We start from the raw sequence: 23,975 nt of genomic DNA, 5'->3' as shown, positions 1-23,975 counted from the left end.
TTGATCAAAGGGACCCCTCCTTTGGACTCCAACCAGTACTTCTCCTTTTTAAGTTTTAGAGGATCTTTTCTAATAAAGTCCTCTGGGCCTTCCTAACCCTTCTGTAGTTTAGAGAATATTACTAAAAAATATTCTCAAGGCCTTTAACCTTTTAATTTGTTTAGAAAGGCGTTACTAATAAACCCTTTCAAGGTCCCAGACCTGCACTGAGGTATGTATCCGACACCGGAGAGCAACCCGTCGGCTGCAACCGTGGTCAGACCTCAGTTCACTCTTATCTTTATTCACTTATTCACTTATTTCTTATTCACTTATCTCTTATTCACTTGTCTGATTCTCAACAAGCCTTAAGTAAGCCAGACAATTTTGGTTATGAATTACTAGGAGTTTGGACACTAAGTATTTTATAATGTTCAATATAGCAGAAATAAAAGGTCTGCTTACCTTGTTTTTGTGTGCACACAGCTTTTGTCCAAACTCCGTTCACTCAGACCACGGCCGATTTCCTCCCATCCGTTCCAGTTGCCCTGGAGCGGATCCTGTTCCGTGACGCCAATTGAAGGATATAAAAAAACAACAACAGCAATAGAATAATATTAAACACAAAGTGAACCCGTCTTCCTTCATTAAATAGGTTCTTTTAGATGTTAAGGAGGAATTGACTTAGCCAGGCTGGCGGAGAATGAAGACAACCGGACACCTGCTGCAGATGGGGAATCAGTGAACTTTTATTGTGACAGAGACAACCTCTCTACACAGCTCACATCAGGAGATTCCCCATATTTGCTGTGAGGATGGGTATATATTCTCTAAAACTTACAGGAGGGGGTTGTGAGGACAGTGCTGCATTAGCAGAAAAACAACTCCATAAAAGGAAAGCGGCCTTGGGTGTTCTAGTCTCTTCGCTTGCAGATATCTTGCACCTGCAGAATGAGGCGATCGCTTCTTATCGCTCTCAAGGCCAAAGTCGTGAGCACATTTTTATTACACAGTTGCACAGTAACTTTAAAGCTGAACAATATTTAAAGCTGAATAATGTTTGATCAGATTATATTTTCTTCAATCTGTGCATGAACAATGTCTGTTGGCTCTGAGTCAACAGACATATGCCAAGTGTTTGCTTGTGGTTTTGAGATGTATATCTAAGAGTGAATATAAATGCAGGACTGAGACTTATTTAGCACATCCACTCTGTAAGACTAAGGTTATAGTCTGACGCTGACAAGAAGAGAAGATATCCTACAATATTTGTGACATAAGATTCCTGATCATCTTCCATCCTTCCTTATATTAACTGCTGGTCACTTTGGGTCTTCTGTTTCCTGCAGATACTAAAGATCACCATGATGAAGCTGATGACTGCTTCTGCACTTCTCTTTGCAATGGCGACCCTGACCACTGCTGGTCAAATATTATTGTATATTTCTTTTATCATACTGTAAAGGCAGGGAACAACACAGATGCAATAATTTTGACTTCTTAGTGCTCTGATTACTTTGAGATAATATTTAGTGTCTGGTTAATCTGAAGTGAAAATTTAAATTCTAAACCGCCATAAAAGCCTCTAGAGTTTCTATCTTTAACCGCAACCATAAAAAACAACTTTCCTAAATATGATATAATGTCTATTTTTCTTTTTACAGAATTACTTGGAGGCAGTTGTTGGAATACATATTTGCTCATAAAGAACATTTTAAATGTATAGTTTAAACACCACATAATATTTTCATGTTAATCTGCAAAGTCTGTGGTAAATACAATGATGTTAAAGGCTTATTTGATCAAATTAAACCAAACATATCTAATAATTGTTTTGTTTTTTTATTCAGATTCTAATTATGAATATTGTAAGCAGTAGGGGTGCAACAGGGGTGCAACTCGTATTGATTTTGAAATCAAACCTTCATTCAGATCTGTCGTTTGGAACTATTTTGGTTTTCATGTGAAGCATGACCCTGATGGTAAGCGTGTCATGGACAAAAGTAAAACATTATCTCAGATGTGCCACGCAACGCTCAATTGGTGGGAACTAGTAGCGCAGTTTAACTAGCGCAGTTTTCTTGTTAACGTGTTGACACCGGCCAGCCCCACACACGGAGTGGCGTTAACGTCATTTCAACGAGATTAACGCTGACAGCACTAGTGGGAACACAATGAATATGACTGCACATTTACGCCGACATCGTCCTAGTGCAAAGACAAGTGGAAGCAGACAAAAACAACAGGCACGCATGCTACAAACTTTACCCGAGTCATTTAGACAGCCGTTAGCACATGATTCTCCTTATGGGGACCTGATATGTTTAATATACTGCTGAGAATATAGCCCAGAAGAAGTGTATAGTATAGCTTTTATTTTGGAAAGAGCCATTTCTCTGTAATAAACTCTCTTTTCCAAAGATGAGTGATTCCTCGATCAGATAGAATTAATTTTTTATTATTTTGTTGTTTCAGCAACATTAAATTTAAAAACTGTGCTTTTCAGTTAAAATACATATTTATAACTTTAATAAATGACAAATTAAAAAGGCATGAACATTTTTTTGTATCGAAAAAATATCGAACCGTGACACCAAAGTATTGAACCGAACCGAACTGTGAATTTTGTGTATCGTTGCACCCACAGTACTAGTGTCAATGAAACCAGTTTATCACATACAATGACTCAATTCAAAATCATGTTGTTTGTCAATAGGAGAATGGTATCTTGTGAAGAAGTCCCCATCTTGTCCCTGTGGTTGGACTGAGTACTACGACCAGTGCTTCATCTATGTTGCTAAGCCCATGAGCTGGGCTCAGGCTGAGGTAATATCAGTCATTATCACCAACGAGTTATTCGGAAAATGTTTTCTCTGATACTTACGTTATAGTGATGGGATTTCCGGCTCTTTTTAGAGATCCGGCTCTTTCGGTTCGGCTCACTAAAAAGAGCCGGCTCTTTCAGCTCCGAACCGGCTCTTCGGGTTGTTTTGTTGCTTTAATTAATTTATTATTAACAATAATATAAAATTATGCACAAAAGGAATTACTAACGTAAAAAAAGTGGTTTTATTTGTATATGTTTATATATAAATATATGCAGTGGCCCCTAGAGACAAAACACGTACAAACTCCAAAACACATTTCTAGCATGAACTGAACTTCCAAAGCAGAGCTACTAGATCACTTAAATTACAAAATTGAAAGCATGTGTGTATTGTTTGTGTATTTATACACAGGCACTCATATATATTCAAATAATTTTTAAAAAAAGTTCATTTACCTGTTACTACCACACACCAAATCCAGTCGTTGGTACTTGCTGGCTTGTGTAGCCACTAGGTAACAAAAGCTCAACACTGCGCCCAGCATCCTGGAGTACTTCTGTTGTCTTTTGTACGTGTTTTGAGTTTTTACGTGTTTTGGAGTTTGTACGTGTATTTACGTGTTTTGGAGTTCGTACGTGCTTCAGAGTATGTACGTGATTTGAAGTTTGTATGTGCTTTGTCTGTAGGGGCCACTGTAAATATACTTTTATTTTTTCACTCCACATAAAATATAATAAATAAATCATATAATACAAGATTGGGGCAGGGATAGCTCAGTAGGTAGAGTGGTGGCCCCATGATCGGAAGGTTTGGGGTTCGATTCCCCTGAACAGCTACCCTGAGGTACCCCTGAGCAAGGTACCGTCCCTACACACTGCTCCCCGGGCGCCCAGTGGCTGCCCACTGCTTCACTGAGTGAATGGGTTAAATGCAGAGAGGGATTTTCCCCACGGGGACCAATAAAGTACGCTTTCTTCTTCTTTTAAAAAACAACTATTCACATTTCAACTTTTAACTATTTAAATTTTCAGCTTTTTCCTTTTACAAATTTAAAGTGAAAAAACACAAAACACTGCAAACCACAACACAATTAAATATAAATTATAATATGAAAACAAAAAGAACATGCATATTCTCTGTCATATGGACCTGCATGAATAAACTTTCTGAATCCTTTATCATCTGCAACCGAAAATAGTTGTGGATGATTACTATACCTTTCTAATGTGACGTTGTTGTTGTCCCTGGTTCTCTTTCTCTCTCTCTCTCCCTCCCGCTCTGTTCCTGTGCTACTGAGTGTAACTACCGCCCCTCCCCCCTCTGCCCAGCATAAAGCACAAGGCTCAGGTGCGAAGTGAAGCGGAAAAAAAGTGCGAGAGAGAGAGAGGGTGAGAGAAAGAAAAAAAAAAACCCACGTGACGGCTCGCTATAAGGAGCCGGCTCGCGTCGTTTACGTCAAAGAGCCGGCTCTAAGAGCCATTTCGTTCGCGAACGACCCATCACTATTACGTTATTAAGTATCATCTTCAGGATCAACAACTGCTCTTAAATTGATGTTTCACAACAACAATACTTACATTCTGATGACATTTGCACACAAAACAATTCATCCATCCATCCAGTGATTTATTTTCTGCTGCTTATTGTTGCTGTAGTGGGTGGGGGCAGTAAACTAAATAGAAAAGTTTAAGAAGTTTAAGACGTCCCTCTCCCCGACCACATCTTCAAGCTCATCCAGATTAACAGTGACATTCCTGGGCCAGCCAAGAGATGTAATCTGCATGATCCATCAAGTCCTGGGTTTGTCCCAGTGACTCCTAGGAGATGCCTGGAACAACTGACCCAGGAGGTACCCAAGAGATATCAACATCATCTGGCTCCTTTTGATGTGGATGAGGAGCAGCTATACTCTCGTTCCTTTTTGAATGTCTGAACTCTTCACCATTAAGGACATTAAGGGAGAAAACAAATGCTATTTGGAGAAAACTAATGTTGGCTGCTTGCAGTCTCACTCTTTTGGTCAATAGCCAGTGGTGATGTGTCGGTTGCGAACGAAATGGCTCTTAGAGCCGGATCTTTGACGTGAACGACTCGAACCGGCTCCTTATCGCAAGCCGTGGGTTTTTTTCTTTCTCTCTCTCGCACTTTTTTTCGCTTCACTCCGCACAGGACTTGGGCTTTGCACTGGGAAGAGGGGGGGAGGGGCGGTAGTTACACTCGCAGTAGCACAGGAACAGAGCGGGAGGGAAAGAGAGCGTAAAGAGCCAGGGACAACAATATTAGAGACAACATTAGAAAGGTATAGTAATCATCCACAACTATTTTCAGTTGTGGATGATAAAGGATTCAGAAAGTTTATTCATACAGGCCCATATGACAGAGAATATGCATCTTGTTTTTGTTTTCATATTATAATTTATAATTAATTGTGTTGTGGTTTGCAGTGTTGTTTCACTTTACATTTGTTTAAAAGGAAAAAGCTGAAAATTTAAATAGTTAAAAGTTTAAATGTGAATAGTTGGTTTTTGTAGTATATGATTTATTTATTACATTTTATGTGGAGTGAATAAATAAAAGTATATTTATGGTAGCCCCTAGAGACAAAGCAGGTACAAACTTCAAAACACGTACAAAACACAACAGAAGTGCTCCAGGATGCTAGTGACCGTGACACCAAAGTATCGAACCGAACTGATACCGTGAATTTTGTGTATTGTTGCACCCCTAATAAATATATATATATATATATATATATATATATATATATATATATATATATTTACCAATGTAAAGAAAAAAATTTTTTTTGGCAATTCTGCTGTTTCTTTGCTGTAGATAAACTGTCAGACCATGAATGCAAACCTTGCATCTGTGCAAAGCCTTGAGGAGTACCAGATGATTCAGAGGCTGATATCTGATACTACTCAGCAGGATGGACATGCTTGGATTGGCGCTTCGGATGGAATAAAGGTATGCTAACATACAAAGTTATTTACCAGGAACTTAAGAAAAACAAGAATAAAAAAGAATTCCACATGCACAAAACAAAAAGGGTTTTTTAGTGCCTAAATAGACAAAAGACGAAAGAAAACTATCAATGTATCAATGTGCCTTTTTTTTTAGAAAGTATAATTTATTGTTTTGTGTTTCCCAGGAAAAGTTTTGGTTTTGGAGTGACGGGACCCCTCTCAAATACACAAACTGGTGTACTGGACAGCCTGATAACTTTCAGGGCAATCAGAACTGTGCATATGTAAATTGGTCAGGTAAATCACTGTGTGGTCATGATAAAATAATCATGTGTTTACTTAGCACTAACTAGGTTTTTTGGTACTTACAGACAAAAAGTGCTGGGATGACGGTGGCTGTGAAGCTTTTATTCCATCTGTCTGCGCCAAGAAAATCTGATGAAAGCACAAATACTTCACACAAGATATCACCTGAAGAATCTGTGTGTCATTATACATCTTTTATCTCCTTTATTGCTGTAATGCTACGCAAGGAATGAAGCGACAAGTAACATAAACAAGAGCTGGGTTGTCTCTTAATAGAAGAGAAATTAATTTGTTGTGGAAAGAATGCTTTTAGCACAGTTTCATTTAGATGTAGACTGAACTCTTATCTCTCATCTTCTAAATCAATAAAGAAAGAGCATTGAATGAAGGTGTGTCATTAATCTGTCTTAAATTCATTAAAGCTTTGCAATATGTACTTCAGAATATGTACAGTTCTGCAACTATCACTGTGTGGTTTAATATTCGCAACATCTGCAGCTACAAAGTCATGGAATATAATAGAAAATCTGGAAATCTTTTTTTAAGTGCCGTTTGTAGGGTTACTGAAGTTGGGCTAGCTGGTATATAATGATGTGCTATATGGTGGCTAGCTACACAGCTATGGTTAGCATAATATAAACACAGTGAAGCTGGGGGATGAATGCTAACTTTTTTCCATTCGATAAAAGTTAACATGAGTGTTCCCAAAGGGTTAGGAACAAATGTAACTGCATGGGAGGTTGCTGTAATCGGACCAAAATTCAGTGAGGAGAACAACTGCAATATAAGGTTAGTCATTAATATACTGCTGTATGGGCTGGGCTGTAGTTGCATCATACTCTTTTCTCTCTGCAGAACATTTCAATGCATGTGCCAAAAAAAAGGAAACAAAATGGCTATTGTTCAAGTCATTACTACTGCAAGAGAGTGCTTGTATAAACAAGAGCTGTGCTACCGTACTATTGCCAATGTAGGGTACCAATGCAATGCTACCCTAGGAAAGACACATACAAACTCACACTTGGCCCTCTCTCTCTCTCTGTCACACACACACACACACACACACACAGTGCATTTCTATTTATGTTGTATCTTATACCCCTACACTCCTCTCTTTTTTCTGCCTGTCCTGCCTCAGACATGTCAAACTGTATACCACAAATAATGTAGTAGCACAAAAAGAACACAAATGGAAATGAAGAAATAAACAGATAAAAGAAAAACCTGAACAAGAGGAGCCTATAGAAAATGTATCAATCAATCTTGGAAAAGAAAAAGAGAGAAGGAACTTTTATGAGTTTAGCAGCATTTCTAACGGGATTAGTTTACTTTTTAGACCACACACGTCTGAGAAACATATCTTTGTATGTTTAGATATTTTGGGCTGTGTCAGATTTCAGTGAAACAAAGTAGTGTTTATTGAATTAGGCTCCAAGTTCCATTAAATTGTTTGGTCTTATGTGTTATTTTCCTATAGTTGTTTCTTCTGTTTTTCAGCTTCCTAATAACCTTGAATACTGTTCAGGCCTTGGGGCACAATTCTCTGATCTTCTGTTGTCTTACAAGAAGATATTTTACCATTCCTGTTGGAAACTTCCAATCTGATAAGGTTGAAGTTGCTCAAAGATCAGATTTTAGCCTGCTGGGTGTGTATTTCTGGTGGACTGGTTTGGGGAAACTAAACATTAGAATGCTTGTCTGTCTAAATCGTTACATTCCAAGAAGATTCTATTTAAACATGAGTCAAGTCCGGCGTTTTCAGGACGAGAGTGTTGTGTACTTCAGTAAACCCAGGGGAGCTTTGAGGTGACAAGCTCTGCACACAGGAGAATTTGTGTTGGTGTGTAATTTAAAAAAATATATATTTAAAAACAACAAAGCAATAATTATATGTTTTATTTTTAAGAAAATAATTCCAACTTTATTTGTCACGGCTGGGGCACCAGTCGTGTGATGGAGTGAATGAGGACCCAAGTTGCAGACAGCGATGGAGATGCGAGTGAGGTTTTATTTACAGTGTTGCAAAGTGACAAACAGGAAATGAGTAACAAGCTAAGCAAAACCTAAACTGGGAAAACTAAAAACCAAACCTGAAATCATAACACAAAGGGAGGACACGAGGCGAGGGGCAGAGAAACACCAAAATAACACAGAGTGACACAGACAAACCGACAAGGAACACTGACTGACACCCACTATATATACACACACAAGGTAATCAGGTAATGGCACACAGGAGAGGAGCACAGCTGATCCTAATTCACAAGATGACAGGAAGACACAAGCTGACACAGTGATAACAGACACAGACCTTCAAAGTAAAACAGGAAATTCACAAAGACAAACTCAGGGACACAAACAGAGCAAAGGAGGGAGAACACTAAAGCGCTACACAGAAGAACCAAACCCTAAGCACTAATACAAAATAAAAATTACCACAAAACATAAGATGAATCCAATGAAACACAAAACACTGGGTAAACGACCCAGGATCATGACAGTACCACCACCACCACCCGCCGGCTGGCTCCCGACAGCCTCAAAATACACCACCAGATCCAGGTGATTCAGGACGGAGGGCCAGGAACAGAACAAAACAAGAGCCCCCAGGAGTCCAAACAAAGCGTCCATAATACACTCACAGGAGCAGAGTCCAAAACATAGTTCAGGGGGCCGGCTCGGGGACTGATAGCACAACAGTTCACATAGTTGCTGGCTCAACGACCCAGGATCATGACATCATTGTTTACTTTCAAAAAACAAAATCAGCCCAATATGGTGAATGTATCTGCCACATATACCACTGTTAAGATAAATTGCAGAAATATATTTAATATACATATTATAAAAGCCCCTTGATGGAAATTTTGGATTGTTTTTAGGTCATGAGTAGGGATGGGTATCGTTTAGGTTTTATCCGATACCAGTACCAAACCGGTAATTTTGAACCGGTGCCAGTGCTTAAACAGTGCTCGAACCGGTGCTTAAAGAATGGAGAACACAAAATTGGTCCAAAAACCTCTCGTGTTCAGCTGTTTTTTTGTAAAAAGATAACAATGTTAGCCTTTTCTGCAGCTATGGGGCATATATGGTATCACTCTTGGCTGGAAGCAGTGCTTAAACAATGGAAAAAACACAAACTTTGTCCAAAAACCTCTCATGTTTAGCTGTTTCCCTCTTTTTCTTTGGTCATTTTAGCCTTTTTGGCCAGGGTGAAGGGAGTATCTGCCATCAAACAAGAAGACAGCCGCATGTAGCTATGATGATGTTTGCTAGTTCACCTTACATGCATTAATGTAATAACGTGGTTAGCCTACTCAACGTAAATTACACACGAACAACATTAAGCTACTCACGCAGAGAAGAACGGCTGCTGCTGCTGCCATCATCATCTGTCATCATTTCTGCTACACTGGCAGGGCTAGGGGCCAGGACTCTGCTCTTCAGGTTTTTGGGGGATGTTGCTAACTCCGGGTCCGATAACAGGCACCACACCCGTAGTAGATGTGCACGGTGTGAGGTCTCGCAGCAAGCTATCAAATACGGCAAATTTCTCGGCTTTTAACAAAATGCTATACGTCGCCAGGTGTTTCATCAGATTTGAGGTGTTACCTCCTTTGCACAGTATCACCTTAAAGCACTTGTTGCAGGCTGCTGAGTTTGCATATTTTGCTGTGAAGTACAGCCAGACTTTGACCGCTTCGCCTTGGACATTTTTAATCTGTAGCTCTGCTCTAAAAGAACGTACGCACCTGGACCCGCCTACTACGCTTGCAAAGGTAAAATGATTGGCTAGAATCCGAAGTGTATGACATTTTAGGAAAAATGGTCTGGTTACTACCGTTTATGTCAGAACCGCTTCCTCTAAAGTGACAAAGTGAATCCTGTGTGCCTACTAAATAATTTGAAGAAACTTTCCATTTTATGAGTTTATATGTCATTATGACCACTGATTATTAAATGTTTGTATTGTTCCTTGTCTATCCATTAGCATTTTACATTTAAAATTAGCTGTAACACTGAACTGGAAGAGAGAACAAAACTTTCTGACATGTAAGCAACATGATGTAACTTTGGTTACCGGTACCGGTGTGTGGCCGGGGGGTTGGGGACCACTGGCGTAGTGTGTTACTGATGCTGTGGATGACACATTAGCAAATCACATAGTAAGGACAGTCAGCAGCACCATATTCTTTAACCTGTGCAGGTACATAAAGTTTCGTTGGTATGCAGATGTGAATTTAAATGAAATGTTCCATCCATCCATCCATCGTCATCCGCTTTGTCCGGGGTCGGGTCGCTGGGGCAGCAGCCTAAGCAAAGAGGCCCAGACCTCCCTCTCCCCAGCCACCTCCTCCAGCTTGTCCGGGGGAATACCAAGGCGTTCCCAGGCCAGCCGAGAGATATAATCTCTCCAGCGTGTCCTGGGTCTGCCCCGGGGCCTCCTCCCGGTGGGACATGCCTGGAACACCTCACCCAGGAGGCGCCCAGGGGGCATCCTTGTCAGATGCCCGAACCACCTCAACTGGCTCCTTTCGATGTGGAGCAGCAGCTGCTCTACTCTGAGCCCCTCCCGGATGGCCGAACTTCTCACCCTATCTCTAAGGGAGAGGCCAGCCACCCTTCGGAGGAAGCTCATTTCTGCCGCTTGTATCCGCGATCTCGTTCTTTCGGTCACTACCCACAGCTCGTGGCCATAGGTGAGGGTAGGGACGTAGATCGACCGGTAAATTGAGAGCTTCGCTTTTACACTCAGCTCCCTCTTCACCACGACGGACCGGTGCAACGTCCGCATTACTGCAGCTGCTGCCCCAATCCGTCTGTCGATCTCCGGCTCCCTTCTCCCATCACTCGCGAACAAGACCCCGAGATACTTGAACTCCTCCACTTGGGGCAGGAACTCATCCCCGACCCGGAGTGGGCACTCCACCCTTTTCCGGCTGAGAACCATGGCCTCGGATTTGGAGGTGCTGATCCTCATTCCCGCTGCTTCACACTCGGCTGCGAACCGTTCCAGTGCGAGCTGGAGGCCTTCACCCGATGAAGCCAACAGAACCACATCATCCGCAAAAATCAGAGATGAGATTCTGAGGCCACCAAAGGGAAAGCCCTCCGCCACTTGGCTGCGCCTAGAAATCCTGTCCATAAAAATTATGAACAGAACCGGAGACAAAGGGCAGCCCTGGCGAAGCCCATCACGCACCGGGAACGAGTCCGACTTATTGCCGGCAATGCGAACCAAGCTCTTGCAACGGTTGTATAGGGATCGAATGGCCCGTAGCAATGGGCCAGACACCCCATATTCCCGCAACACCTCCCACAGGACACCCCGAGGGACACGGTCGAATGCCTTCTCCAAGTCCACAAAACACATGTAGACTGGTTGGGCAAACTCCCATGCACCCTCAAGTATCCTGGAGAGGATAAAGAGCTGGTCCAGTGTTCCGCGACCAGGACGAAAACCGCATTGTTCCTCCTGTATCCGAGGTTCGACTAACGGACGAACTCTCCTTTCCAGCACCCTGGCATAGACTTTCCCAGGGAGGCTGAGGAGTGTGATCCCCCTGTAGTTGGAACACACCCTCCGGTCCCCTTTCTTAAAGATGGGGACCACCACCCCGGTCTGCCAGTCCACAGGTACTGCCCCTGATCTCCACGCAACATTGCAGAGGCGTGTCAACCAGGACAGCCCTACAACGTCCAGAGCCTTCAGGAACTCGGGGCGGACCTCATCAACACCAGGGGCTCTGCCACCAAGGAGTTGTTTAACTGCCTCAGTGACCTCGCCCCCGGAAATAGGCGGGTCCTTCCCCTCATCCCCAGACTCTGCTTCCTCCTCGGAAGACGTGTCAGTGGGATTAAGGAGGTCCTCGAAGTATTCCTTCCACCGCCCGACAATTTTCTCAGTCGACGTCAGCAGCGCTCCGCCAGCACTATACACAGTGCAGGTAGAGCACCGCTTTCCCCTCCTGAGACGTCTGACGGTTTGCCAGAATCTCTTCGAGGCAGTCCGAAAGTCTTTTTCCATGGCCTCTCCGAACTCCTCCCACACCCGAGTTTTTGCTTCAGCCACTGCCCGAGCCGCATTCCGCTTGGCCTGTCGATACCTGTCAACTGCCTCCGGAGTCCCACAGGCTAACCAAGCCCGATAGGACTCCTTCTTGAAATGAAATGTTTTTAAACAAATAAACAAATACTTTATACTTTAAGACAATTTCCCAGGACATAAATATCTTCAACAGAGGGTTAAAGTAGGAGCTTCTCTGGGAGTCAGTCACTCAAGATACTCTTCACAGCAACAGTCTTTGACAGGACATACATCTCCCACCTTATGTCATGTGCCGGGTAATGTCTGTAAAGTCAGTTCACTGTTTGTGCATGTTCTGTGTCAGACTGAAGGTTTTGATCTGTTTTGCTACCCTGTAACCTATTACACATACACACATCTACTACTGTATGCCTCACATACATCCCAGTGTCTCTTTCTGTGTAAATGGTCTAGGTTCTAGTACTCACTGTTTGACTAACATAAACTATTATACTAATAATGTGAATGTGAATCAATGTGGTTGTTAGTTTCAAGAGCAGCTGGGTGTTCTCGAACCATAACAAATGACAACCAGTTTACCCTGTTGTCTCTGGTTCAGTACCGCTTCACTTCTTTTTGGGAGGCATCACAATGCAAAACTAATGGTTTTTCAAAATCAGGATAGCCCAAGAGTGGTGGACTTAACAGATTGTCAATAAGATGGTAGAGCACTGCCTGATGTTGGTCTGTCAATGTGATTGGCTGGCTTGAGGGAATTTGGTCTGATTTCTTCTGTCTCTTCTTGTGCATGCTTCCATTCGATCCTTTGTCTTTTGGGCAGACAACAGACTGTAAAGTGGCCTGGGAGTGGGTGAGAAGTTTGGTATATATGGACGGTAGTAGAACAAGGAAAACCAGCATTTTTCTCAAATCTCCCACTGTCTCAGACTTGCAGGTTTTCAGTGCCTAAACGGGTGCTAACTCAGTGTGATCCATGCAGTAGCCTTTAGACACAATTCTTCCCAGAAATGTCACCTTGTCTTTGTCTTTGAATTGTCTTTGAATTTCTTTTACTGATGTATTGGTCACTTGGTTTTAATATGTATGTTTCACACTTCATTGGACACAGTTAGATGGTGGGGCCTGGTGATTGTGTCTTGGGAAGTGGAGGAACATTGAGCTTTAACTTTATTGCAGGCAGGCTGACCCCAGAGTGGGGCAGGATTCCACAGGTAGTGGAGTCTTTTGTTCACCATGTCTTTGAGAATGGGGGAAGTGGCAGAGTGGCAAAGAGCTGGGTTGACCCTGTAAAGAGGTGATTAGGGTAAACTCTTTCCGTGGAAGAAATCATAGGTGTAAACAACAGCTGTGTAATACCTTCTGTTCTCTTGACTGTATTTAAACTCAGGGCTGTGCAGGGAAGGACAGAGAGAGACTGCTGTCAGTGCAGTGATGGCCTCTCTTTCACTCAAGCTTGGTTTTTATTAAAATATGTTAGCTACTCCTCATTGTATCTCTGCAGGCTTTGTTAATTAAATGTCCATAACTTTTTTAAACACCTCGCACCTGTTTGGAGTAAGCTCCACACCATGTGCTTGATAGTTATACATAATATCACACAGATGGTACTCAAATTATTTGCTGTGGACATCCACATATGGCTGAGGTATTTCATCGGCACTCCTCCATACTGCACTGGAACTCTGCTGGAGGCGAGTAAAAGTCAAAGGTGTAATAAAGGATGTGAGTGATCTGCTACTCTCCTCCAGAAAACCATAATGATACGTCCAACACTGAGAAGCAGTGCACTCCCATGCAGTCGCACACAGACTGTGGTTGATGAGTATGGGGACCATGATTTCTGAATTCATCCTCTTCTTCAGCAGGTCCTCCAAATACTTCTTTAGCTCCTTGTGGAGTGGCTTGGGTAATGAGGTGTATGTGCACTTTACTAGGGTTTTGTCACTCCACGTAAACTTTCCTCCGCCTCAACTCTCTGTGATTTTAGTGTAGCTTTATTGTTTGACTGAGTTTGTTTCTTTGTATTGTTACGACCCCACATAGAGGTCTAGGTGGGTGTGTGGGGACTGGTTACAAATGGGTCAGGAACTGAATGAAAGGAAACCATACAGACTGTTCAGTATATATTACAGCTTCATTACAAATAATCTTTACTGAAAGAGCCGGCAACACCACCAACGTTTTCCCAGTAACACTAGAAAAAGAAAAATGTCGCAACAACCAAACAAAAAACTCCACACTACAAAGAGGCACTTCTGGGGGCCCACAAGCCCGCTCTGTCACTAGCAGCAGCAAGCTTCACTGCTGCTGCTGTTGAGGCCCACAAGCCCACACCACTCACATGCTACTCTTCCTACTGATCCTACAACTCCACACCACAGACAGGACAATCACATAATAGGACCTCTTTCGCCACCTTCACACACAACTTGGGGACACCAGAGAAAACCACCCTCCCACATCCAGTTCATCCCCAGCTTATATGACCTCACGGAGGTGATTGCTGACTGCGCCCAGGTGGTAAACGAGGCCAGTGAACAGCAGCTGTGTCCTGGGGAGAGAGAAGACTGAGAGAGAGACAGAGGGGTGGAGCAAGAGAGGAGGAGGTGGTACAAGGGCAGTTTCAGGAGGCCCTGCTAGGGCCTGTTAAGTCATAAAAACAGTTACCTTAATGGGCTTTATATTGTAAGGTAAAGACCCTTTACCTTAAAAGTAAAATGAGGGAATTTCTAATCATATTTTTCTCACATTTAATTTTCAGTAATGATCTGAATTAAAGATGTTTTTTCTACAATTTTACTAATTTTACCAGATTTTTAATCATAACATTTGGCCAAACAAGTACAGTGGAGTACACAGTACCACGAGCTACATTTGAGGTCAGATCAGTGCATTTATTGATGTGATGGACATTATTTCTTGTATTTTATTTGCCTGCTATTGTGGTTGAACTTGTCTGCAGCCACAGCAAAGACAGGAGGACACCAACCATGAAACATGAAATCATTTATCAGCTTAATTCTACAGGAAACAATAAAGTTCATCAAACTTTTACATGTAATGGCTTTAAACACTCGTGTTTTATTCTATATCCCTTCAAGCCCATATAAGAGTGCCATTTATATAACTTTGGTTCTGCTTCGTGTTATGTATGACTTATGTGTTAATGGTCCAGGTAAAAATGTAATGTCGAATACAGACATTTAACAAGTTGAAAAAACATGATTACAGCAACGTTTTGTTATCAAAATACCTTCATCACAGTTCAGTGTTTCACACGTCAGTTCTGCATTTCTCTGCATTTTTCTCACCAAGCATGCTGTGATCTTATCTCACAGTAAATGAAGAATGATGAATGTGTTAAACAGAGGTACTATTTTTTCAGTGACTTCTCCTCTCTCAGAAAGACTTCTCTTATGTTTATCCTCTTCAGTTCAGCTACCTCATACTTCAGTCCACATTCAGTCTAGAGTCTGTGGTTCCCCTGGAGTGTGTCACTGGTTTTCTCTTTATGTTAAAACATTTGAGGTGTTTCTGAAAGTTAAAAAGGTCCTCTGATAATTTTACACATCACCACAAATGTCCCATCCCCATTTAAAGGGTTAAATGCTATGTCAGGGTTTTATGGCAGATTTTGTGCATGTACCTTTTTGTACAATAGGTGTTGACTCATTTTTGAGTCAAACTTCTATTAAAGGTGAATCTATTCAGTAAATATCTGGGAACAGTTGTTGATACAAAGCTTAATTTTACTTTAATTAAATTTTAAGCTGTGTGCAAAAAGGGCCACCGGTGATTCCCATGTTTGTTTCCACAGTGATTAAACCATGATGATTCTCTTTCAATGCATTTTAATGAATCTGTTTCATGTTTTTCTTTATCGCTATGGTTTGGATATCTGTAAAGTACAGAAGTTTAGTCAAATTGTTAAGTGGTCTAACTGGCTGATTGGCGAACCAAGCACCCCTCGAAACGATTACAGCAGTTGGTCGATGTTTCTTGAGGATTTATAACCTTTGCAAAGTAAATTTCTGGTCCCACAACATAAAACAACACTGAATTAGCTTTGCTGTAGAAGCAACTTACTTTAATATAGTCATTGGTTGCACATGCAGAAGTAAAATGATGAAATTGCAGCACTTTTAGTTGTCAGAAAGAGGAAGGAAGCAGCAGGTTAAACTAAGAAGTTTGTGTCTCGAACACAGTGAGATTGCAAAGCAGAAATTCTGCACTCCGATCACATTTTAGGCATTTACAGTAACTGTGCACACTAACTATAGTGGACAGCACCATCAGATACACATCAGATCAATATGATGGACATCATTTCTTGTATATATCATTTACCTGCTGATGTGTTTGAACTTGTCTGCAGCCACAGCAAAGAGAGGAAGACACCAACCATGAGACTGAAAGGAGCACAAGCTGCAATCATCTGTCTTCTCACTTTGTCAGGTATTTTATATTTACATTTTCATATTTTACAGATAACAGACTCTTTATCAACCATAAGAAAATACGCAGAAATATGGAACATTTGCAGTTGATGGTTTTCTAAACATTTTAAAATCCAGCTCTGTTTTTGCAAGACTTGAAGAGAAAACAGTTTCTGTTAAACTTCTTTAACAGTCAGTTTCTTTTTCAAGTGTATTTTTTTCTGTTTGACAAGTCTTTCTTTAAGTACATCATAAATAACAGTTCAGATGCAGACATAGGCTGAGCCCTATTGTGTCATGGTCCGCGGTCAGTAAACCAGTGTATTGAGTGTTGTGCTTTTAATTTCTTAGGATGGTTGTGTTTCAGGTTTCAGCTCTTCTGTTCTCCTTGGATTGAGAGTTCTACTGCTTAGGTTTGGGTCCCTGTACCCCCATGCTCTGTGTTGGTTTACTTCTGTTCAGTGTCTATTCTGGGTCTGTGTGTCTGTAGTGTACTTCCTGTTTTACTTTAACAGTCTCTCGTCAGTGTACATCATATTGTGTTTGGTCTTTCCCCGTCTCATCATTATTATTAGTGTCAGCTGTGTCCCCTGTGCTGTTCCTTGTTAGCTTTCTGTGTATTTATGTCACAGTCTCCCTCAGTTCCGTATCATGTCATCCCTGGTTTTGTGGAATTTTCCATGTGTTTCCTGAGTGGTCAGCTCACTAGCTTTTCCCAGTTTAGGTTTGTATTGTTTATTTCCCCAGTCTGTAAATAAAGCCATTTTTTGAGTTACGCTCCACTTCCGAGTCTGCATCTTTTCCTGCCTGCACACAGCTGCTCCCTGACATGATGTAAGAAACTTTCCCATCAGCTGTAAAGTTCCACACATCAGTTTCTGCTTTTCTCATTTATTTCTCTCACTTCTCTTTTCTTACAAAAACCTTTCTCTTCAGTTCAGCCTCCTCGTGGCTCACAGGTGAAATTCCTTCGCTGCAACTTCAGAGTGTGTGTCCTCCTGCCTCAGCTCACATACAGATTAACTGCAGAGAGCGTGGACACACCTTTAAAAGCAGAAGAATTCATTGTTTTGTTTCTGATGTGTTTCAGCAGTTCAGGGTGAGGATGGTTGGTCAGTGACTTACACCTCTACTCAGATTTGTGCCTTAAAAGGATCAACAGTGGACATACGCTGCACCTACACGTACTCATCCAGACTGAATGGGAAAGTGACTGTAGTTGAAAAAGCTGTGTGGTTTACTAAAATGAAAGGTGATGAATTTGTGGATGTGAGGACAGAGGCAGAGTTTGCAGGTCGTGTTCAGTATCACTGTGATAACAAAGACTGCACTCTGAGAATCACAGACCTGAGAGAGAGCGACTCAGCTGAGTACAAGTTCAGATTTGTGACAAACCAACGAGGAGGGAAATATACTGGATCACCTGCAGTCAATCTGTCTGTCACAGGTCAGATTTTTATATTTAAATGTTTTCAAAATAAAATATTTTGGTGGAACTTTGGGACACTACAAGCTATGAATGTTGTGTATATTTTATATTTTGCTGTGTATAATTTTTAGTTCTCCAGGCACAAGTGATAAAAACTTGGCCAAAATTGTATCCTTCTTGGAAAAAGGTGACGTGTCAGAGCATCTGTCATCTACCTGATCCTCTTTCCTATGTCTGGTACCAGAACGAAGTGAATATTGACAGAAAGGAGTCTTCCTTTGAAAAATACTTTGATCAGACAGACAGCATTTCCTGTGCTGTAAAAGGATACGAGAAGCTTTCCTCTCCTCCAGTGTGTGAGTTTACGTCAGTCTTACACTGACAAAAGTTGTTGCTGCATCTTCATGTTTATTTTATATCTCAGTAAAGCCAATAAATCAACAATAAGTCCCAACAGCCTCCTGCTCTGTGGTGCTGCAGTCAAATCTTCCTCTAACAAATCTGTTTCATATATTTCAGGTGTTGGTGATCAAACCTGTAACACAGTGACTTACACCAGCAGAAGCATCTGTGCCCTCAAAGGTTCATCAGTGGACATTTCTTGCATCTACAGTCATACACATCCTGCTGTGTCCAAATTCTGGTTCAGTCCTGAACGTAGTCATCAGTGGCAGCATCGCTCACACCCCGAGGACCTCAGAACAGACTCCCACTATGCAGGTCGTGTTGAGGTCATTGAAACAGAGAGAGGACGCTCCACTCTGAGAATCAGAGACCTGACAGAGAGGGATTCAGCCGAGTATCACTTTAAATTCAAATCACAAAGCTTTGAATGGAAGAATAGTTTACCTGGAACAACTCTGAGTGTCACAGGTACTGAAGAACACACACTGTTAGCAGGTTTTTGTTTTTGTGATCTCAGATATCAAAGGTAGACTTACATATCCACACATAAAGCCTCTCTCTACATGATGTCACTGCTGTGCTGTCATATTCAGCTCTGCAGGTGAGGGTGAGCAGAATAATATCAGTCCAGCAGACTCAGACTGAGGCAGAGCTGAAGTGTCAAAGCAGCTGCAGTCCAGCTGGTCGTCTTTCTTACGTCTGGTTCAGGAACGGACAGAAAAACACGACACAGCAAACTTCTGCTTATACAGACTACTTTAATCCTGGAGACATCATCTCCTGTGCTTTCTCTGGATACGAGGATTACCGCTCTCCATCAGTGTGTGAGTTCAATTCACTGTGTCACCAACAACATATCACAGCTCCAAGCCAGCTACAGTTTATCACGCTGTAATGTTACATGAGTTTAAACGCCAACTTTAATAAAGAAATCTTTTATCTGCAGATCCTTTAAAGCTTCCCTCTGTGTCAGTGAGTCCCTCTGGTGAGATAGTGGAGGGCAGTTCAGTCACTCTGACCTGCTGCACACATGCTAATCCAGCAGCTAAGAACACTTTGTACAAAGGCAACCAAATCTTGCCTCTAACACCAGAAGGTATTTATAATTTCGCCTCCATCAGCTCTGAGGACAGAGGCATCTACGACTGCAAGACTGAGGATCAGCTCTCTGTGTCTTTATTCATAGATGTCCAGTGTAAGTAAACAGCAGCAGATCAGTGATCAGCTGGGAGTTGTGTTCAATTTATTTCCATCTTATAAAAAATACACAGAAGTTCACTGAGCAAAGAATAGAAAAGGCTATACAAATAACGCAACTACATTTCAATATCGCTTCACCTTTTCTGATTCAGCTAAATATCAAAAATGAGTTGGAAGAAGTTCACACTTCTTTAACGCCCCTTTCACCTTAAGTTTTCGATCAATATTTGAGCTTCCTTACTGATATAATCTGCACAAATAATATTGAACCTATTTCTAATATAATATATACAGCACACATGGCACAAATTATAATAATAGTTAATATCATAGTATTATAAGAATTCTTATTTTCATATGAATTATGATCATATCACATCATTTGATCATTATATCAGTAATTAACAGTTTCCTGTCATGTTTTCATTCTTGGTGGAGTTTTTCTCACACTGAATATTAAAATGTTGCTGTAAAAATTTCACAAAAATTTTTCTCGGTTTCCTCCAGATGCTCCAAAGATTCCCTCTGTGTCAGTCAGTCCCTCTGGTGAGTTAGTGGAGAGCAGTTCAGTGACTCTGACCTGTAGCAGTGATGCTAACCCAGCAGCTAACTACACCTGGTACAAGGAGGATGATGACTCAGCAAAAGCATCTGGACAGAACTTCATCATCACTGACTTCAGACCTGAACACAGTGGGAGTTATTACTGTGAAGCCCAGAACACAAGAGGACGTCGCAGCTCCACCTCCCATCATCTCACTGTTGTCACAGGTGCTCTTTCTACATTTACAAGTCTGTTTTTGCAACAATTTTCATTGATGCATTACTAAAAAAACAGTTACAAAGAAAATAAGATTCCTCTCCAGGTTTTCAAAAACAAAGTGTATGCTCTCTCTCAATCACATCAAATTTCTATCTCCTTTTTAGGGAAATCAATAATAATACAGAATATTATCAGATTAACTTTGGTGGTCCTGATGCTGATTCCTCTGCTTCTTGTGAATTTGTGGATGAGGTAAAATAAAACATTGCTCTGTTGCAGAAGTGGTCTTTGACTTTCTAATTTAATAGTTTTACATTTAAAATGTGATTGTTTGTTATTAGCAAGAAGAAACCTTGGAGATCTACAGCTGAATCAAATGAACTTATGGAGACAATGGAGGTGAGAGTGAGATAGAGACAGTGTCAGAATTGAATTGATGTTGTTGAAACATCTTGTCTAATCTCTTACTCTGTTTAATATACTATCATTATCCATGCTATTGTAAATATTTTAGTAGTTTATTACAAATGGATTTTTAGTAGAAAAGTTAATTTCTGTAAAAACATTTGACCACATTTTATAAAAAAAATCTGATTGTATCCATGACAATCTGTTTTGAGTTTGCTGGATGGAAACATCAGGCCAACCTTCAAGCAAAAGTTCACCATCTAATTTTTGAGAAGATCTAATCAGAAACTCTGTTACTTTGTACAGATGCAGTCAAACCATAAACAGGACTCAGCTGATGGAAACAGAAAGTAAAAAACAGCACAGTGGAGAGTGATGCTGATGCATACAGAATTATATTTTTACTTTTAGCTCCAGATATGTAAAGTTTATTTGTCAGCAGCAGAACGTTAGACTAGACTTACAGCTTATTCTTGGCCTTCTCTTACCTGTTCAGATTATGTGTAGTACAGAAGTTCTTATCCGAGGTGTATTTTTAGATTCATTTGTTTGTAAAAGTTAAAGATGCAGTAAAAACTGCTCTCACAACAAAAAGATGCTGATCTAGAAGAAAATATTTTACAGCACTTGCGGCTTGTTTTTTGTTAACAAAAGAGAAAAACCTGCAGCTACAACAGCTCTGTATATTGAAGATCAGTTCCCTGTGAATGCTACAGAGGTCATCATTATGCAACAAGTTTTTCAAATTGAAATAAACTCTTTATTTTTTCAGAATAGACGTTTCACGTACTTCTCTTTCAGAGGTTGATGCTTGTCATTGCAACACATTATTACAAAAGTAGAACACACCATAAAGCATAAATAACTGCTTCATGAATTCAGACATCGCTAGATTTGATGTGAAAATAAATGCCAAGATTATAAACTCTGCCAGTTATCAGCAGCTGGATAGATTTACAAGCACAATCCCAAGACCTGACACAGCATGCTATATGTGACCTACATTAGAGCGGTCATTGGATGCATATGCAAGGATAAAAATAATGATGAGCTTGACCTCATAATGATCTTTACCAGCACCAAACAATTTAGCTAGAGTCTACCTTTATGTAGTACACTGTGACAAGGAGCCGACACACTCACAAGCAGTGATTCAGGACAAGAGTCCATTTACTCACCTTCACGGTGTCAGGGCTCTGGGTCTTGGACCCAGCTTTTGAGTTACAGCAATACATCACGTGTCTGAATTTAAAGGGATTGTTTTTTCATTTTGACATACTCTATTAGCACAATTAATCTAAATTCAGACAAAAAACATAAAATCTGAGTAGGAAGGAAACAAAAATCAGTGATGTGATGACAGTGGGTGCAAACATACAAGTACTACAGGCGAAGTTTGACAAGCTCATGATTAATTTCATTTGTAAAGGTCATTTTCTGTGGTTGAACAACTGTTAGGTTTTGTATTGTTGATTGTCATTTATGCTTAGAAATATTTAACCATATATGCTTAGAGGTGTATAATCAATTGTGTAGTGATAGGATGTGTGATCTTTAGCAGGCTACGAATGCACACCTACATCCTGGGAGCATGAGAGAGGTCGTACCTTGTTTTATTGTTTTACGGTAGGATTAACGTAGCTATATCAGTTTTAGTCTAAGTGCTTTTTTACATATAGATGAACTGTTGGATTTTCCAGACCAGCAGGTTAAGGGAAGTCGTTTAAGGGGTCACACTCTGACCCCACACACACACACACACACACGCACACACAGGCAAGGTACTCTTTGTTTATATGTAGACGTCATATGTTAATGAACCTATGCATATTCATGTAACCTCAATAAAAGAGCAGTGTTACGGGGGAGCGGACGAGAGCAACTGGGGTCAAGCGAAGGAACGGCGTTTGTCCGGTTCTCTCCCGCGCACGAGAAACATGAAGAACTTTGGCTACTTCGTGTCTTGCTTGCTGTGTAATTATATTGTCTTCAACGTTTCAGCGAATAGGTTCAAGCTACAAACCTATCAACAACCTTCTTTTAGATAACTTTCATTGACACTGAATCCACAATGAAAAGTCATTCGCAGGCATACTCAACCATAATAGAGGGAGCTGCCAATAAGAAGAAAAAAGCTGAAGATATTGTTAAGCAAAGACACTACAATAAAATATATTGTAGTTATACACAAAATCATTTCTCTTAGACTTCAGTTAAAGCTCACATTGTGAAATATGTTGAATGTTATAAATATCTTAGAACAGTGTTGATTCAAAGCTTTATTATGAGGTATTTAAGCTGTGTGCAAAAAGGGGAACCAGCAATATTCATGTTTGTTTCTCATTTTCACAGCGATTAAACCATGATGATTAGTGTTGTGTTTTGGATATCTGTAAGAAACAGAAACTTAGTCAAACTGTTAAGTGGCCCAATTGGCTAAATGGTGAATCACCAGCTGAACCAAGCACCCATACAAACAAGTCGTGTACAGCAACGGCAGGTCGATGTTTCTTGAAGATTCACATCCTTTGTAAAATAGCCAGCCATTATTTTTAGCCATTTATTCTTTTTTTTTTTTCTTTTCTTTCAGTGAGTCTTTGTTTTTCAGTATCTTGTACTGTGGGCAATGTCGGAATTGATATTTTTTGTATTGTCATTTATGCTTAGAAATATATAATCATTTGTATGCCGATAAAGTATCTTATCCTTATTAGGTCTGATAAGAGTCTGTGTGCACTTGTGCACCATGAGATGAGAAGAAGCAAACTTGATGTTATAATTTCCATTAAAGCTGCAGAGACCCGACTGTCTTGTTTGTTATCTCAAAGTGTAAGACTTCACACCTTTAAATGTCCTACTGCAAGTTCATGTTTTTATATTTTAGCAAGACGCTTACTTCTGCTTTTCTTCATACCTCATACACACAGTTTAAGTTAATTGAAAGGTCGTATGTGACCCTGCGACAGACTGGCGACCTTTCCAGGGTGTACGCCGCCTCTCGCCCTATGACAGCTCGGATAGGCTCCAGCGCCCCCCGCGTCCCTGAAAAGGATAAGCGGAAGCAAATGGATGGATGGAAAGGTTGTATGTCTATGTAAGGTATAGCTGGAAATACACACACACACACACACACACACACACACACAGAATATAGACACTGATGTTGCTTAAGAATGTCACGCAATGTTCCCTCTAAGCTGCGC

General features: G+C 40.8%; 2 protein-coding genes across 2 annotated transcripts; both read left to right on the top strand.

Moving 5' to 3' along the window:
- Positions 1-2,688: 2,688 nt before the first annotated feature.
- On the top strand, positions 2,689-6,343 carry LOC113013762 (ladderlectin-like; the record flags this gene model as incomplete). Its single annotated transcript, XM_026154911.1, has 4 exons — positions 2,689-2,805; positions 5,643-5,777; positions 5,962-6,073; positions 6,148-6,343. Coding segments are annotated over 4 exons (432 nt in total), but the record flags the coding sequence as incomplete, so codon positions are not given.
- Positions 6,344-17,812: 11,469 nt separating this feature from the next.
- Positions 17,813-20,620, top strand: LOC113013753 (B-cell receptor CD22-like). The gene is made up of 8 exons (XM_026154901.1): positions 17,813-17,836; positions 17,973-18,014; positions 18,241-18,352; positions 18,516-18,869; positions 18,995-19,225; positions 19,348-19,596; positions 20,109-20,372; positions 20,529-20,620. The coding sequence occupies exons 1-8, from the start codon at positions 17,813-17,815 to the stop codon at positions 20,618-20,620; spliced, it is 1,368 nt and encodes a 455-aa protein (XP_026010686.1).
- The last annotated feature ends 3,355 nt before the right edge of the window (positions 20,621-23,975 follow it).

The sequence above is a fragment of the Astatotilapia calliptera genome, chromosome 3, assembly GCF_900246225.1.
Source record: "Astatotilapia calliptera chromosome 3, fAstCal1.2, whole genome shotgun sequence".
Classification (NCBI taxonomy): Eukaryota; Metazoa; Chordata; class Actinopteri; order Cichliformes; family Cichlidae; genus Astatotilapia; species Astatotilapia calliptera.
This window is presented reverse-complemented; position numbering and strand designations above follow the sequence as displayed.